At 42.3% G+C, this 17601-nt stretch overlaps 1 protein-coding gene across 1 annotated transcript; it reads right to left on the bottom strand.

The window, feature by feature from the left end:
* Positions 1–13567: 13567 nt before the first annotated feature.
* Positions 13568–17567, bottom strand: LOC144225668 (vomeronasal type-1 receptor 4-like). Its single transcript, XM_077756912.1, has 2 exons — positions 16671–17567; positions 13568–13615 (listed from the first exon to the last, which is right to left on the bottom strand). The coding sequence occupies exons 1-2, from the start codon at positions 17565–17567 to the stop codon at positions 13568–13570; spliced, it is 945 nt and encodes a 314-aa protein (XP_077613038.1).
* Between the last annotated feature and the right edge of the window lie 34 nt (positions 17568–17601).

Raw genomic sequence — 17601 nt, forward strand, 5'->3', positions numbered from 1 at the left:
TAAAAAAAAAAAAAAAAGAAAAACTAACTGAAACTCTAATATTTGATTTGGGAAAGATATTAAAATACAAAAAAAATTGTGCTAAATGTGATTTGGTATCATGAAATCTTTTGCATTCAGTAAACTGAAATGAGTAAGAGATGAGCAGAGAGCCTGGTAATAATATGGAATGGTTTTAAACCAAAGGAAAAAAACACACAAGAAATATTTATGCTTTAAAATTGCTGAAGTCCCTCCAACTTGACAATAAACTATGAAAGAAAAAATAATAAAAAAATAAAATAAAATAAAATTTTGATACAATGGGGAAAAAAACCTTAAGGGCAGATGCCCTGCCTTGTTCACATGTTCATAAATATAACAACATTTCACACAAATAAGATGTAAATAAAATAAAATAAAAAATAAATAAATAAAATTACTGAGATCCCAATTGTTTTCCTGCTGTCTGAAACCTTCAACTATGGCACTAAAGGACATTTCTTAATTTCAGGTGGAAAAATCATCTCATCTTGATCAAAAGACCACAGATAGTTTCCATAGACACACATTTTACCACCTCCATTAAGGACATCACACACAAATTACAGAGAAAACAAATCTATTTTAACAATTGCAATTCAGCCACACTGTTTCTTCTGGGAATTAAGCAAATAAATTAGCTCCATCATACTTATTATGAAGGTGTTCAGAACAAGCCTCCCCAAAATGCGCTACTTTGGCATATGGATTAGTTTGAGCCAAACTCTATAAGACCCTAAGACACAGAGGAGCTTTTACCTTCTCCTTAATGACCTGAAAGAATTTAGACAGGGAGCCTGGCCCAGGAAGAAAGATTTTACCAGAAATATCTTTTTTTCTGGAAAACCTATCTGAATGGCAGGGTGAACATCTGCTCTTTTTATTGTCCTGTCCACTTTCTCCCTTTACCCTGTAAGCCTCAGGCTCCTACCTCATTCCTTAATTCAGGATGGTAAATAAACCTCCATTGCCTGACTTATTCTGGGAGTCTCATATTCTTAGGGGGCCCCTGTATATAATTAAACTTGTTTTTCTTTAGGTGCCTGGGTAGCTCAGTCAGTTAAGTGTTCAACTTAGGCTCAGGTCATGATTTCACAGTTTGTGAGTTCAAGCCCCACAACAGGCTCTCTGCTGTCAGCACAGAGCCTGCTTTGGATCCTCTGTCCCTCCCTCTCTGCCCCTCCCTCATTTTCTTACTCTCTCTCTCTCAAAAACAGATATTAAAAATAGTTTCTCTCCTGTTTATCTGTCATATTCATGTGATTATTAGATCAGTCAAAGAACCTAGAAGGGAAGAAGGAATTTTTTCCTCCCCTCCCCAACAATCATATGCACAGACTTTTCCTGAAACAAGTATGCTTCTCCTGAAGTATTTTTTTTTAAATTTTTAATGTTTTATTTATTTCTGAGAGGGGGGGGCAGCGTGAGCAGGGAAGAGTCAGAGAGAGAGGGAGACACAGAATCTGAAGCAGACTCCAGGCTCCGAGCTGTCAGCACAGAGCCCAACGCGGGTCTCGAGCCCACGAACAGTGAGATCATGACCTGAGCTGAAGTCGGAGGCTTAACCGACTGAACCACCCAGGCGCCCCGCTTCTCCTGAGGTATTATCTGTAAACGTTGGACATCATATTGATTATTAGATTAATTTCCAAGTTACAGTCTTTGACTACATTAAAATAAGGATTTTTTTTAAGTAGGCTCCATGCCCACCATGGAGCCCGACGTGGGGCTTGAACTCATGACCCCGAGATCAAGACCTGAGCTGAGATCAAGAGTCAGACGCTTAACAGACTGAGCCACCAGGTACCCCCCAAAATAAGGATTTTAATGCCACTTGGTCAAATCCCAAGAACCATTGTCAGTGCGGATTTCATTAACTTACATCAGCAGCTGTCCGGCGTTGCTGGTGTAGGACCTGTGGCCTCCAGTCTCTCCACACATTCAGCCCTTGCCTCAGGACATACCCTCCTTCTGGTGGCTTTGGCACTGGATCAGTTTTTAGCCCGAAAGAATTCCTTTTCCACACATGAGCTCCTACCCAGATTCGTGATTCATCACCTTTCCTAGCAGATTCTGCCTCTTGGCTGGAAACTGAAAATTCTCAACTGACTCCCTCCTGCTGCCAAGAAAATGGGCTCCATGCAAAGGTCTTGGCAGCCAGTACATGCAGGGTTGGGGAGGCCAAACCCTGAGATATGAGTAGCGATTCTGAGATCTCCCCTCCCCTCAGCACTGCAATTAGCATTTCACCTGCAGCTGCAGTGATGGGTGCCACCTGGAGAGCTGAGAATAATTCTGAAAAACATTGTCTTGGTTTTCAATTCCTGGAAATGATTACAAGTTTCTAGTAAGTGTTTCTAATGAGACCATTGGAGAGTTTGAGAGAGACTCCTCCTGCGTCCTGACTCTTGAGGGCAGACAAAGGCTCACTTGGAGTGGACAGGATATGTTGAAGTCTGAAGCATGAGGAACTGCCAGAGTATATGTGTCTCACTGGAGTGTATACTTCCTTGGGAAAATAGTTTCCACAGATCCCTGAGTACCACCATTATTTAATTTGTAGGGAGAATAAACTCAAAATGGATGAAGGACCTGAATGTTAGACAGGAAACTATCAAAACCCTAGAGGAGAGAGCAGGAAACAACCTTCTTGACCTCAATTGCAGCAATTTCTTACTTGACACATTCCCAAAGGCAAGAGAATCAAGAGCAAAAATGAACTATTGGGACCTCATCAAGATTAACAGCTTCTGCACGGCAAAGGAAACAATCCATACAACTAATAGGCAACCGACGGAATGGGAAAAGATAGTTACAAATGACATATCAGATAAAGGGCTAGTGTCCAAAATCTATAAGGAACTCACCAAACTCCACACCTGAGAAATAAATAGTCCAGTGAAGAAATGGGCAGAAGATATGAACAGACACTTCTCCAAAGAGGACATCCAGATGGGCAACATGAAATGTTGCTCAACGCCCCTCACCATCAGGGAAATACAAATAAAAACCAAACTGAGATACCACCTCACAGCAGTCGGAGTGGCTAAAATGAAGAAATCAGGAGACTATAGATGCTGGTGAGGATGTGGAGAAATGAGCTCTCTCTAACACTGTTGGTAGGAATGTAAACTGGTGCAGCCCCTCTGGAAAACAGTGTGGAGGTTCCTCAAAAAATTAATAGAACTCCCCTATGACCCAGCANTGTTGCTCAACGCCCCTCATCATCAGGGAAATACAAATAAAAACCAAACTGAGATACCACCTCACAGCAGTCGGAGTGGCTAAAATGAAGAAATCAGGAGACTATAGATGCTGGTGAGGATGTGGAGAAATGAGCTCTCTCTAACACTGTTGGTAGGAATGTAAACTGGTGCAGCCCCTCTGGAAAACAGTGTGGAGGTTCCTCAAAAAATTAATAGAACTCCCCTATGACCCAGCAATAGCACTGCTAGGAATTTACCCAAGGAATAATGCATGCTGATGCATAGGGGCACACGTACACCAATGTTCATAGCAGCACTCTCCACAATAGCTAAAACATGGAAAGAGCCTAAGTGTCCATCAACNCACTTATAAGTGGAACAGGAGAAACTTAACAGAGGACCATGGGGGAGGAGAAGGTGAGAAAATAGTTGGGGAGAGGGAGGGAGGCAAACCAAGAGAGACTCTTGAATACTGAGAATGAACTAAGGGCTAATGGGGTGGGGGAGAGGGGAAGGGGGATGATGGGCATGGAGGAGGGTACTTGTGGGGATGAGCACTGGGTGTTATATGGAAACCAACTTGACAATAAACTATTAAAAATAAGAATAAGTAAACTTGAGAGAACAAAATAAAATAATAATTTGTAGGAAGAGAAATAGAATCACACAAAGCACCTGAGAAGGGGTTGCCATTTGGCATGTGCAAAAGGAAGAACATTATACCAATAATTGACTTGAAAAACAAAAACAAGGGGTGCCTAAGTGGCTCAGTTGGTTATGCATCCATGTCTGACTCTTGATTCTGGCTCAAGTCATGATCTCATGGTTTGTGAGATAAAGCCCCATGTCACACTCTGCACTGACAGTGTGGAGCCTGCTTGAGATTCTCTCTTTCCCTCTCTCTCTGCCCCTCCCCCCTCTCAAAAATAATATAAATAAACATTAAAGCAAAACCGAAAACATTTGCTTCATTTGACCAATTCAATACAAATTAATTAGACGAAATAGACATTTTCTGGGAAAATATGCTTTGCCATTTTTAAGTAGAGAAAGAACTTTTCAAAAAATGTTTACTTATTTGTTTCTGAGAAGAGAGAGAGAGAGGGAGAGACCACAAGTGGGGAGGGGCAGAGAAAGAGAGAGAGAAACACAGAATCCTAAGCAGGCTCCAGGCTCTGAGCAGTCAGCACAGAGCTCCACTCAGGGCTCGAAACAACCATGACATCATGAGCTGAGCTGAGGTTGGACGTTTAACTGACTGAACCACCGAGGTGTCCCAGAGAGAGAACTTCTAAACAATAAAATATCCAAAAGGAATGGGAGTTTATAAAGCAGTCTCTCTCAAACATCAACAACAACAACAACAAAGGATGGGTTGTTTAACAGAAAGTTATGCGACACATTTAAATATCAAGTAAGACGTTGTTACTTAAGAGCATTGAAGAGGAATTAAATTTTCCAAACAAATTTTATAAATCGAATAGAATACTGATACTAACATGTCGCAAAGCTTGTAGCAAACTTTGTAGTTTGTCACAAAGTTTGTAGTACTACAAAATACTGATACTAATATAATATAAAAATAATAGATGGTTTCCTAAGACTTTTATAACAAATTTCTACAAATTTGGTGGCATAAAACAACAGAAATTTGATCTGGAGTCCAGAGGTTCAAAGCCTGAGCGGCCATTGGACCATGACTTTTTTTATTGGCCCATGCTTTATCTGAAGACTCTAAGGGAAAATACTCTCTTGCCTCTTTCTAGCTTCTGTTGGCTACCAGCAAACCTTGGAGTTCCTTGCCCGACAGCCACAGAACTCTAATCTTTGTTTCTGTTATCACATCACCTTCTTCCCTCCGTGCCTTTACTTAGCCAACTTATGAGACACCAATCATTGGACCTCCAGTTTACCTGAATTCAGTATGACCTCATATTACCTTGATTTCATCTGCAAAGACCCTATTTCTAAATAAGGTCACATTCACAGGTTGATGGGGATTGAACTTGAAATATATCTGGGGACACGATTCGAACTACAACTGTGATTAAGTGCATTTTACATACTTAATTCAGGAGGGACTGAATATGAGCCAATCTACTAATAAAATTCCTTGTATTTGTAGATAGCAAAATCAGGAGATCATGTTCATAGACATAAATGCATCCCTTGGCAGGATTCAACATGTGCTAAATAAAAACACTCAAAATTAGGAACTGATGGATCTTTCCTAACTTGACAAAACTGAACATTCACTGTGCTCATGAGAATGAATTAGGATGATTGCCACTAAGCTCAGGAAGGACTAAAATATACACAATTACTTTATAGACATTTGATACTTCATTGAAGGGTTAGCCAAGGACATGTTAGAGTGGCATAAGAACTGAAACAAAGAGGGGCGCCTAGATGGCTCAGTCTGGTAAGTGACCCACTTTGGTTCAGGTCATGATCTCACTGTTTGTGAGTAACCCCTCATCGGACGGCACTGACAACTCAGAGCCTGGAGCCTGCTTTGGCTTCTGTGTCTTCCTCTTTCTCTCTGCCCTTCCCCTACTGGTTCTCTCTCTCTCTCTCTCAAAAATAAATAAACATTAAAAAAAAAGCTGAAACGAAGATATAAAAGTCTGTTAGCAAAGATATAATTGTATATTTGGAAACACAAAAGGAATTGACAGAAAATAACTATCGAAAATAATTTAGTAAACTAATGTATTATTGAGACACAAAAAAAACAGGTATCTGCAAATGTACAAACAATAATAATTTACAATTTATAGTTGGGATGGGAATTGCAGTTATTTAAAGAATAAAATAAAATAACAAATTAAACTAGGAATAGAGGCACCTGGCTGGCTCAGTCAGTAGAGTGTGCAACTCTTGATCTCACATTGGGCATACAGCTTACTTAAAAATAAATGTAAAGGGGTGCCTGGATGGCTCAGTCAGTTAAGCATCTCACTTTGGCTCAGGTCATGATCTCGAGGTTCATGAATTCAAGCCGCACATCAGGCTCCATGATGGCAGTGTGGAGCCTGCTTGGGATTCTCTCTCTCTCTCTCTCTCTGCTCATGTGCGCGCTCTCTCTCTCTCTCAAAAAAAAAATATATCAATGTGTGTAAAGTATTCAATGTGCTTTTAGAAATAATAATAAATAAAATAAATAAACTAGGAATAAATCTAACAAAATGCTTTTAGTATATGTGAGAAAAATCATAGAATATTCCTGAAATAGGTGCATGTAGACATAAGCAAATGAAAATATTGCATTGTGTTCTTAGGTAGGAAAACTCAACGTTATAAAAATCATCAGTTGTCCTTAAGCTGATTAAAAATGTAATTTTATCTCAATACCAATACCATCAGTTAGTCTTGGAGCTAGACATGTTACTGCAAAGCTCTTATAGATGAAAATACAAACAAAGATAGCCAAGAGAACTCTGAAAAAAACCAAAAACATAAAGAGGGGCTCAGTTGGTTGAGTGTCCGACTCTTGATTTTGGCTCAGGTCATGATCTTAGGGTCATGGGATCGAGCCCTGGGTTGGACTCTACACTGAGTAGGGAGCCCCCACTCACATGCTCTAAAATTAAATAAATAAATAAATAAATAAATAAATAAATAAATAAATAAATAAATAAAAATAGAGGGTGGCTAGCCCTATGAGATTCTATGTTGATGATGAATAGATTAATAGGCATATATGCAGAAATATATCAACATGCATAATAAGAACCAATAAACAACAAAACTACATTGTAGGTGGCATCATTAATATTTTTTTGCCTCACAACTTGATATTCCTTATCACAAAGAAAAATAAAATTCCATTTATTCTTCACATCCTACAGTAAAACAAAGGCCCAATGACAGGTAAACCTAACATGGCGAAAGGAAAGAAAGTTTTTATCAGGTGAAGTATGACAGGCTTTGCAAGGACCTTGGTGTTTCTGAGAGTGGGCATGCCCCCAGACCCTCTCCTTCTGTATTGTCACTGGTGTCCTTCCCCTCGATTCTCGCTTTGAAAGTGGATAAAAAATGCTTTCTCTGATTCCTTCTCTTTTTTTTAAGTGTTCTTCTTTAACAGTTTTTAAAGTTTATTTACTTATTTCAAGGGGGGAGGAGTAGGGAGAAAGGGAGAGAAAGAGAATCCCAAGTGACGTGGGGCTTGATCCCATGAACCCTGAGATCATGACCTGAGCTGAAATCAAGAGTCAGATGCTTAACCAACTGAGCCACCTAGGCACCCTGCTTACTTCTTTGATAGACGCAAAATAAAGAAACCTATCTACACAGGATCCTCAAATGATCAGTCAATGGTCTTCTGCTGAGGAAAGGCACACAATCTCATACTCACAGAAGCACCATGTCCCATAAGATAGGACACTTCTTCCTGAGGCCAGCGCTTCTCTTTCACGTGTGATCAGAGCCTTTGCAGGCTCTACATGACTCTGCAGACCAGCCCTGCCACAGAGGCTGAGCCTTGAAAATCTGACATCAGAAGATGACTGATGAACACCAGTCATGGGAACACTCATCTCCTACAGCGATTCTGTTCTCCCTTAAGAATTCCTCCAGATTCACTCAAACGCAATGAATTTTCCTGGAGATATCTACCTCATGGAGATAGACTGGTGGGTTTGGACAAAAGCTTTCATCCTCCCTGTGACCTCTGCTCTTTCCACCCATCCTATCTAAAAGTCTGATGTTCTAATCTTTTCCGAGAGCCTTTATCTCAAGGAATCTCTCTGTGTTGGTTTGAAAGCTTAGGAGCTTCCTGAGTGGAATCTGAAACCAGACCCTGTGCACAGAGGGCAAGAATAGATGGAAGAAAAAGGCAGGCTACTCCTGTTTGGCACATGGCAGATAGAAGCAAGTGAGAACTTGCAGATGAGGTTAGTCTTGGACACCACAAGGTGAGTAGGTCTCTGCCCCTAGCCACCAGCATCTTAAAAGCTTATACACAGACCTTAACAGGATTCACTCATGTACACCATCCAGATGTTCTCAACGACACGTTGCCTCTTCAAGGCTGCATCCTTGAAAATGGTTCCTAGTACAGTGGGTTGAACATACATTCCAAGGACAAGGGAAGGGGTGAGGTCACTCAGGGTCAGCTCTCATGTCAACCAGTGGTCACATCTTCTCCATGACCTCCCCCAACACTCTGTGATGATGTGATTGATTTAGTAAAGTGGGAAGAGAAAAGTGCAAGAGGCACCTTATGCTGGGTCATGGGCCTGGGATTCCTTTGCCTGACTTAGGTCTCTGATTTACCCAGATATTGATAGATATAGCTTCCTCTCTAGGGAGTGGTAAAAGAGTAGGAGGCGCAGTTTACACAAGAAGTAGAAAATGGAATCAGTGTTGCACGAAAGCATGGAATCCAGCTTAACTCAGCCATGAGGTACTAGATCTCTTTGGAAAGGAAGCAGGAGTCCTCCCTCATCTGAAGCACACTGTGGCCTTGGACAGCTGGACACTGCTGATCTGATTCCATGCCTGCAGCACAGAGCAATGGAGCAGACCCAAAGGATTCTTATGGGTGAGGTAGGGGACCAACAGAGAAAATGATCCCACAGCCCCAGCCCTTCCTTCTGCTCTTACCAATACTACCACCATCCTGGCCCCCACAATTACTCTACCTTCTCCAGGCCCCCCTACTTCCCACTCCCCTCCTCCCGCCATGTCTCACCTACACTTTGGAGTAACTTTCTGGTTATTCCACTGATGTTAATCCTCATGTAACCCGAACATCATCTGCATAATCATGAGGTTTAGAAACCTCAGGTCTGACCATACCAGATCTGTGGTCTTGAAAATCTAAAGGTTTTCCAGGAATTTTTGCCAATTACCATGGATTGGCAGGATCTCCACCATCCTTCATTTAGTTTTCCCCGAAGAACCTGTGAACCCAGGTATAGAATTCAGTCCCCCCTCTAATTATCTCAGAAAAATAAAAGGCTTTTTAAAAAAGCCTCAGTGAGCCCTTGAACTTTATACACTGTCAGATGGCACAGAGGGAAACACCAGCACATCCTGTAGAAAATGATTTCATATACTCTTACAGTAATTTGTTTTTCCTTCCAAAGTGGCTTCTGGGCTGCCAAGCCAATGAGAACTTTCAGCCCTTCCCTTTCCACCTATGCAATGTCTCACATGCTGATCGATCTGCTCTCTCCCAGACCCAATGTTTTAATTCATTACCACTTTTATAGCGATCAATTTGCTTCCCCGAATAATACCTCACCTGCACACCCAAACTCATCCTAATCTGGAGACCGAGGGAAGCTTCTCTTAGCATAGCACAATCTATTAAGGGTGTGTGTGTGTGTGTGTGTGTGTGTGTGTGTGTGTGAATACAATCACCATGTGATCACTTTCAGAAACTAGAAAGGGTCCAAAATTTTAGCCAAATCACAAGTGAACAAGTTAGTCTTCAAAGCTTTTGTGGATGTGAGTAGAAGACACAAGACTCTGAGATCAGAGAGAAGAGTGTTATTATTCACGACACCATAGGTAACATGAGCTTGATATATGCATTGGTTCCCTTTGGCCCCCTAGCTTCAAACCTGTCCAGCTTTTGCCTGGAGACATTATCTTCATTTTTCTGCATGGGAAATAAATCTGTTCTATGCCCCCAAAAGGAGAAACCATCTATTTTCTAAGGCTGTTTCTATATAGACATCTTTGGGAAAATAGGAATAAAATCTATCATCAATGACTCTGTCCACAAGACACACAGAAACTTGAAAATCCCAAGAGTATCAGATGCTCCTTCTTTCTTTTTTTTTTTTAAATATTTTTATTTATTTCTAGGAGAGAGAGACAGCGTGAGCAGGGGAGAGTCAGAGAGAGAGGGAGTCACAGACTGAAACAGGCTCCAGGCTCTGAGCTGGCAGTCAGCACAGAGCCCGACGCGGGGCTCGAACCCACGAACCGCGAGATCATGACCTAAGCGAAAGTCGGACGCTTAACCGACTAAGCCACCCAGGCGCCCCATCAGATGCTCCTTCTTTCAAAGCATCATTTAAAAAAAAAAAAAAAGATTTGTTTTTGCTTTTAAGTAATCTCTACACCCAACATGGGGCTCAAACCCACAACCCCAAGATCAAGTCATATGTTCTATCGACTGAGCCAGCCAGGTACCCCACAGCTCCTTATTTCTGGATAGTCAACTTCTGGTAAATTTTCCCATGAGCATACCACACCATTGGACAGTGACAAATCACAGAGAACAGGCTGAGACCAAATTCATTAATCATTTGATTAAGACTGTTATCATCACAGTGCCATGCAGCCAGATCTGGGAAGCCTGACCTCAGCAATACACTCAAAGTCCCAGATTCAACCAGCTGAACAAATTTCATAAGCCATCAGGACATGCTTTGGGGAGCTGGGTGGTTTTCTCCTTAAATGTTTGCATTGACCTTTATATTGAAATTCTATCAGGGATTTGTTCTAATTGAGGTGACAGAAATGGAAATGAATGCCTTTGAAAAAAGAATTTACTACTTACAGCTCCTGAAGAAAAAGGAGCATTTCACACCACACAGGACACACGGGAAAGTGCCAGGCAGGGTCAGTCAACAGAGGGAAAGCATTGCCCAGAGCATTTAGAGTGCTTTCGGTGGGAAGGAAGAAGAGAAGCAAATCAAACCACTTAAAATGGACTGGTCTGAATAATTTCAGGGGATCTGGACAATAGTGGTGGTCCCCAGTGATCCAGTACCTGCCCCAGGGGTGATTTAGCGCAAGGGTAAATACTGGTTTGGTATGTAAGAGTTGGTTAGGGCTCTGGGCTCTGTGTTTACACAGGCCATTGTTACAACACGAGGCAGCTGTTAGCTATCTCTAGGCATAAGCTAGCACAGAGAGGGGCAATGTCTTTAGAATTAGGAAAGCCCCCAAGATGTCAAAGCATCATAAAGCACAGAAAATAATAATTTTTAAAACCTTGATTAACACATTTCACTTGGCCAGAGTTATTAATTCAGGTACACACTACTCTGGCCTGCAAGGAAGAAGTCTAGAACTATTTCTTCACTCATAATAACCATGATCGGTGAGGTGAGGCTGATTTGAATACCTTCCAGGGCCAGTATGTTGTTTCCTTAAACACTGGCAAAGTCTCTTATGACCCACCCCTAGGGTGCATGCCAGCTTATTCTTAGGGGTGAGGGATGTCAATAAAGGTTTCCACATAAGACGAATCCCATGGGTGTATGCAGTGCATGTATTTAACAAGTGTTGTGTTTAAGGCTGGGTCCTACCTGTGGATCCTATGTCAATCAGAGTGCATGAGCTGAGAGCACCTAAAACCCGCCGTCCCTCTAGGCTGGCAAACCTTGGAACTCCGTGTTGTCCTATAACCTTTACCCTCCCATCCCTGTCCCGGAAACAGTCAAGAAGAGAACATCTGCTCTTGAGGACTCCTGCATTCAACCACCAAATGGCCTGGCCAAGTTGCATGGGCCAGGAGGAGGATGTGATAGAGGTCACGTGATAGAATCATACAGTTGGCCCATTTTTAGGAGATTGGTGATAAAAGACATAATGCAGTGGGAGTGCAAATGATCCAGAAAGGGTAAACAGTGACACTGTTTGCAAAGTCACAATGCTGTGGCTGGAGTCGGCTAACTGACATGCTGGACGGGTCAGCAGTGTGAGGCATGACAACCTGGAGTCATTCTGCCTGGAAGGGTTGGAAGCCTCCTCAGCCATGAGACAAACAGGTCAACTTTGTCCTTCAACCAAAGGTCCGGCACGCAGTGTGAAGCCTTTGCATCAGCACAGAGATGAGCTCCATCACCAATTGCACGATCAATCAGTGCTCAGTGTTCAGTCCCTTAGGAGAACAAGCCCTTACCACGGGTTTCCAAAGGAGAAGCAGCTGAGATGTGTTCCCAGGTCCCAGCCCTCCCACCTTAATCAGAAAATCTACAGTTTTCAACATGGAAGATCAAACAGCTAGAACATAGGCAATAACCCCAAACCCTGAATTCTGACCACCGATCATTGGGTGGAGCCACCATGCCTGCTTTGGGTTCTTCATGGCAGGCCTGAGGCTAGGCAGCCACAACACCCCCGGGGACACCATTAGGTGTCACTTTTCCTGAGCTGTCACTGAACCCCTGGCCAGGCAGTCAGGAATGGTCGGTGAACCAAGGGCCTCACAGAAGGAACTTTGTTTCTGGCACTTGAGAAAGTGTCACAGACTATGAGTCCGGAGTTCTCTCTTGTCCAGCAAGAGAGTGATGCAGAATTGAATACAAGAGAGGCTAATGTCCGGGAGGAGACAAGATCCCCAAACAAAGGTTTCATTTCTGTATTTATTGAGCTCACAAGATATTACCCATGTGGTAAATATGATAAAAACAAGCTCTTACAGATGTGAGCAAGGAGAAAACAATCAGACTGTAATCATTAACTTGTGTGTGTAAGAAGCAAAGGGTCTGGGGGGCAAGTGGAGTTTGTGATCAAGGTAGATTGGCACCAAATGGAAAGTGATTTCCTGTAGGTGATATAACAAATTACTTGTGATCACATTAGAATATCTTGCTAGCTAACCTCAGGCATTTTTGCCCCATGCTGGAAGCTTTTCTCTAACCTATTTATGTAAGTAGAACCTATTTCCCCACAAGAAGGCATAAAATTTCCATCAAAGATAGTTCCTGATTTTTCCTTTAGACCTGAGATGTGCACGCACCATTCTATTTTCCCTCTTGTACATACAATTTCTATATGATAAGCAAGGCTTCTGGGGTCTTTCAAAGAGATTAGATTGACCCAACTCAAAGCAGGAAATATCAGCCTGGGTGGGGGTCTCAAGCCCTGGATGGGAAGGGATTCCATCTGACAAGAGTCCCATAGGAAGCAAAGAGCTGACCTTCAACCAACAAGCGGGGGAGGGACAGAGAGAGAGGGGACAGATGATCCGAAGCAGGTTCTGAGTGGACAGCAGAGAGCCTGATGTGGGGCTTGAACTCATGACCTGTGAGATTCTGACCTGAACCAAAGTTGGATGCTCAACTGACTGAGCAACCCAATAAAATGCATTTCTAAGTACCCTTAAAACAACTTCAGAATTTGTTAAACTTTTCACAGTCTTCTATTATCCATTCCAAATTTCACCTTGGGATAGAGCAGGGGGCAGAGAACACTTTTTTTTAAATGTTTATTTACTTAGAGGGGGGCATGAAAGGGAAAGGGGCAGAGAGAGGGAGACACAGAATCCAAAGCAGGCTCTAGTCTCTGAGCTGTCAGCACAGAGCCCAACGCAGGGCTCAACCCCACAAATCATGGGACCATGAACTGAGCCAAAACCGAGAGACTGATGCTCAATTGACTGAGCCACCCAGGTGCCCCTGGATCATATTTTTAGATTGGTTATATGGAAATACCAGTGATTGGCTGATATGCACATTTTACTTTTCTTCACTGATCACTAAAGTAATGACTGCCCGTTACAGAAAATGAGCAAACATAAGTGGACTCTGGTAATTCTTCAAAGCTCTTGAACTGAAAAAGGAGAATTTAATTATCTCTTGGGTTAAAAAAATTTTTTAATGTATATTTATTTTTGAGAGAGAGAGAGAGTCAGAGCATGAATGGGGTAGGGGCAGAGGGAGACAGAGACACAGAATCTGAAACAGGGTCCAGGCTCTGAGCTGTCAGCACTGAGCCCGACATGGGGCTTGAACTCATGAATGTGAGATCATTAGCTGAGCTGAAGTTGGACGCTTAACCAACTGAGCCACTCAGGTGCCCCAATTATCTCTTGTTTTAAAAATGGTAGAATCCACCTATCAGACCATGTGATGAAGGTGCTTTTATCGGTTTATTTAGAAAGATATCTCTTTCTTCTGTGTATAATGTTCTATTTAGGCTTCCTATCATTACTGAAGTCAATATTCCTCAATGACACTTTCCTACAAAAATTCCATGTCATCTAACTTTCAACTTAATTGTCACTGAGTAGGGCACATGTGTCCAATAATTTCTAATGCACATTAGAGGTTTCATATTCTTCCTTTTACTTGTATTTCATTGAATATCCTTATCAGGTACTTTGTTAGATTCCATATTTCTTTTTTAAAAATTTTTTATGTTTATTTATTTTTGAGAGAAAGAGAGACAGATCATGAGCTGGGAAGGGGCAGAGGCAGAAAGAGACACAGAATCCGAAGCAGGCTCCAGGCTCTGGGCTGTCAGCAGAGTCCGACGTGAGGCTTGAACCCATGAACCATGAGATCATGACCTGAGCCAAAGTCAGACACTCTACTGAGCCACCCAGGCGTCCCTTGATGATTCTCAATGTAACATAATGCAATCCTTACTCACAGTGTTTGTTGGTGTTTAAGCCAAGTGATTATGGAATTTGCTTTTTAAGGTGCTTAAGGATTATAGTTCTTAAACCCATCTTCTGTTCCGTATACCTTATAGAAATCCAAGACTAAAATCTTAGGTCTGTTAGAGGTGCACCTGTAATACTAGCATGCTTGTAATGAAAAGTAAGGTGGATCCATAGGAATCACCTAATCCTTGGCAGAAAAAGTATGTCTGAATGGCCATTGCTAGAACAAATTTCTCTAACTTGGGTTATGACACAATTCAAGAGAATTAATCCTGCCCCACTGAAAACATCCATTTCCAATGATAATGGTGAGACAGTTTTCCCTCTTCAGGTTAGGAAAACAGCATTTAAAGAAAGGTAATCAGGATTGGTGTTTCAGACATTGGTGGTTAGGCTCATATGTGTCCTGTGATATTTTCTCTGGCTGAAAAATATTGTGATATCCCAAACTCAATGCACGTTTCTCTTTGACTTTAATACCATGCACAAGTTTCACAACTCTCTTTTCTAATATTTTCACTTAACTGAGGTTTGAAAAGTATGTGATCAGGAAATAGTAGCAATTTCATTTCTATACATTTTATTATTTATTAAAGTTTCATGACCCATAGTTGAGGGCATGGCATAAATTGTTTAATTATGTGACATTACTGTTCAGTTACTATAATATAGGATGTCGCACTTTGGTCCTGGCATAAAAGCAAATGAGTCTTTCTGCAAACATCCTAATATTGAGCCAATTTTGTATTCATTAAACCCAAATTTGGTTATAAGGCAGATTCTTTTAGTGTTATACTGCAATCTGTAGTGCATCTAAATTTTATTAGCATCTCTAAAGCCTTAGTCTTTTTTAAGATTTTATATTTTTGAATAATCACTACACCCAATGTGAGGCTCAAATCCCCAACCCCAAGATTAAGAGTCACACAGGCTGAGCCAACCAGACACCCCTCTAAAGCTTTATTGTTAATTGGTGTTGACTTATAGAATCAATCTTTATACACAAAGGGAAGGTTTTAGGGGCAACTGGGTGGCTCAGTCAGTTAAGTGTCTGACTTCAGCTCAGGTCACGATCTCATGGTTTGTGAGTTCAAGCCCCATATCGGGCTCTCTGCAGTCAGCACAGAACCTACTTTGGATCCTCTGTCCCCCTCTCTCTCTGCTCCTCCCCTACTCACTCTATCTCTCTCAAAAGGAAATATTAAAAATTTTAAAAAACAAGTTTTTAAAATCAAAATTAAAAAATTAAAAACAGGGCACCTGGGTGGCTCAGTCAGGTATCCAACTCTGACTCAGGCCATGATCTCACAGTTTGTGGGCTCGACCCCCACATCCAGCTCTCTGTGCTGACAGCTGGGAGCCTGAGCCTGCTTCAGAGTCTGTGTCTCCCTCGCTCTCTGCCCCTCCCCCAGTCACGCTCTGTCTCTTTTTCTATCAAAAATGAACACACATTAAAAATGTTTTATTTTTTCATTTATTTATTTTTCATTTTTAGAAAAATGAAATACTACCAGTCTAAAGTAAAATGTTGGGGCACGTGGCTGGCTCAGTCAGAAGAGCATGTGACTCTTAATCTTGGGGGTTGTGAGTTCAAGCCCCATGTTGGGGGCAGAGATTACTAAAAATAAATAAAGTGAATGAATGAATGAATGAATGAAGTAGGGACGACTAGATGACTCAACTGGTTAGGCATGTGACTCTTTTTTTCTTTTAATGTTTATTCATTTTTGAGAGAGAGACAGAGTGCAAGCAGTGGAGGGGCAGAGAGGGAGACACAGAATCCGAAGCAGGTTCCAGACTCCAGGCTCCAAGTTCCGAGCTGTCAGCACGGAGCCCGACCCCGTGGCTCGAACCCATGAACCGTGAGATCGTGACCTGAGCTGAAGTTGGATGCCCAACCTACTGAGCCACCCAGGTGCCCCTAGTCATCTGACTCTTGATCTCAGCTCAGATCATGATCTCACAGTTTGTGGACTTGAGCCCAGGCTGGCTCTGCACTGACAGCACAGGGGTAGAAGGAAAAACAACAACAACAACAAGAAAAACACATGTTTCTGATAAGATGAGGGAATTTTTTTATTCCTTATCCAGGCAAAGCTGGGCCTGGACACACTGGGGTCACAGTTCATAAGCACAAAGGGGCTGAGAGTTGGAAAACATACAGCCAAGAGAGCCGACATGGTCACCAGTGACTGGCTGGGGTTGTTGAAAAAAGCCACACAAACTTGACAAATGGAGGAGGCGGTATTACAAAACACAAAGGTGCTCACCAGGACAAGGATGCTCCGCGTGGCTCTGGAGCCAGCGGAGGATCTGGGGGAGACATTGGTTGCATGAATGTATCGGACCCTCTGCTTGTGTCTGTGAAGGATGAAGACCATGCAGCCGCTGGCCCAGAGCACGAGCCCCAGAGAGCAAACATCAGTGAACGACAGCCATACTGCAAACAGAGAGGCTCTGATATTATCGTAAATGACCACGCAACAGAATCCATAACTCATTTTCCACGTGTTTATGCTGATCCACTGGCCAGTCTCATAAAGCAGGTAAATGGTGTTTATTAGCATGTTCAGGATCCAGCAGAGGGCAGTGGAGGGGCCGATGTACTTTGGAGCTGTCCCTTTAAGCGCTGCCCACCTGGAGTTCTGGGTGCTGATCATGACGGCTTGGAAGATACTCAACACGCAGGTGCTCTCAATGGACACTCCCCTGGCCACTCTCTGAACATAGAAGAGAAGGTCACATCTAAAATCATCGGAGCACTGCCTCACCCCAAAATCTGCCATCATATGGGAGACTTCTTTAGAGAGAATGACCAAGGCATTGGCTACAGTCAGGTGCCTGAGAATCAAATCTATACTCCTCGCCCTGCACCCAGTGAAAGAAAGGTGGAGATAATGGTAAAGAAGAAACAAGTTCCCCAGCATTCCAACCACAGTCTGGATTAAGAAGATCAGCCCTACTGACAGATCCCTGGTGGCCATCCTGTCAGTCCTCAGTGACCAACGCTCGTCTTCA

Source organism: Crocuta crocuta, unplaced genomic scaffold (assembly GCF_008692635.1).
Source record: "Crocuta crocuta isolate KB4526 unplaced genomic scaffold, BGI_CrCroc_1.0 scaffold142, whole genome shotgun sequence".
Classification (NCBI taxonomy): Eukaryota; Metazoa; Chordata; class Mammalia; order Carnivora; family Hyaenidae; genus Crocuta; species Crocuta crocuta.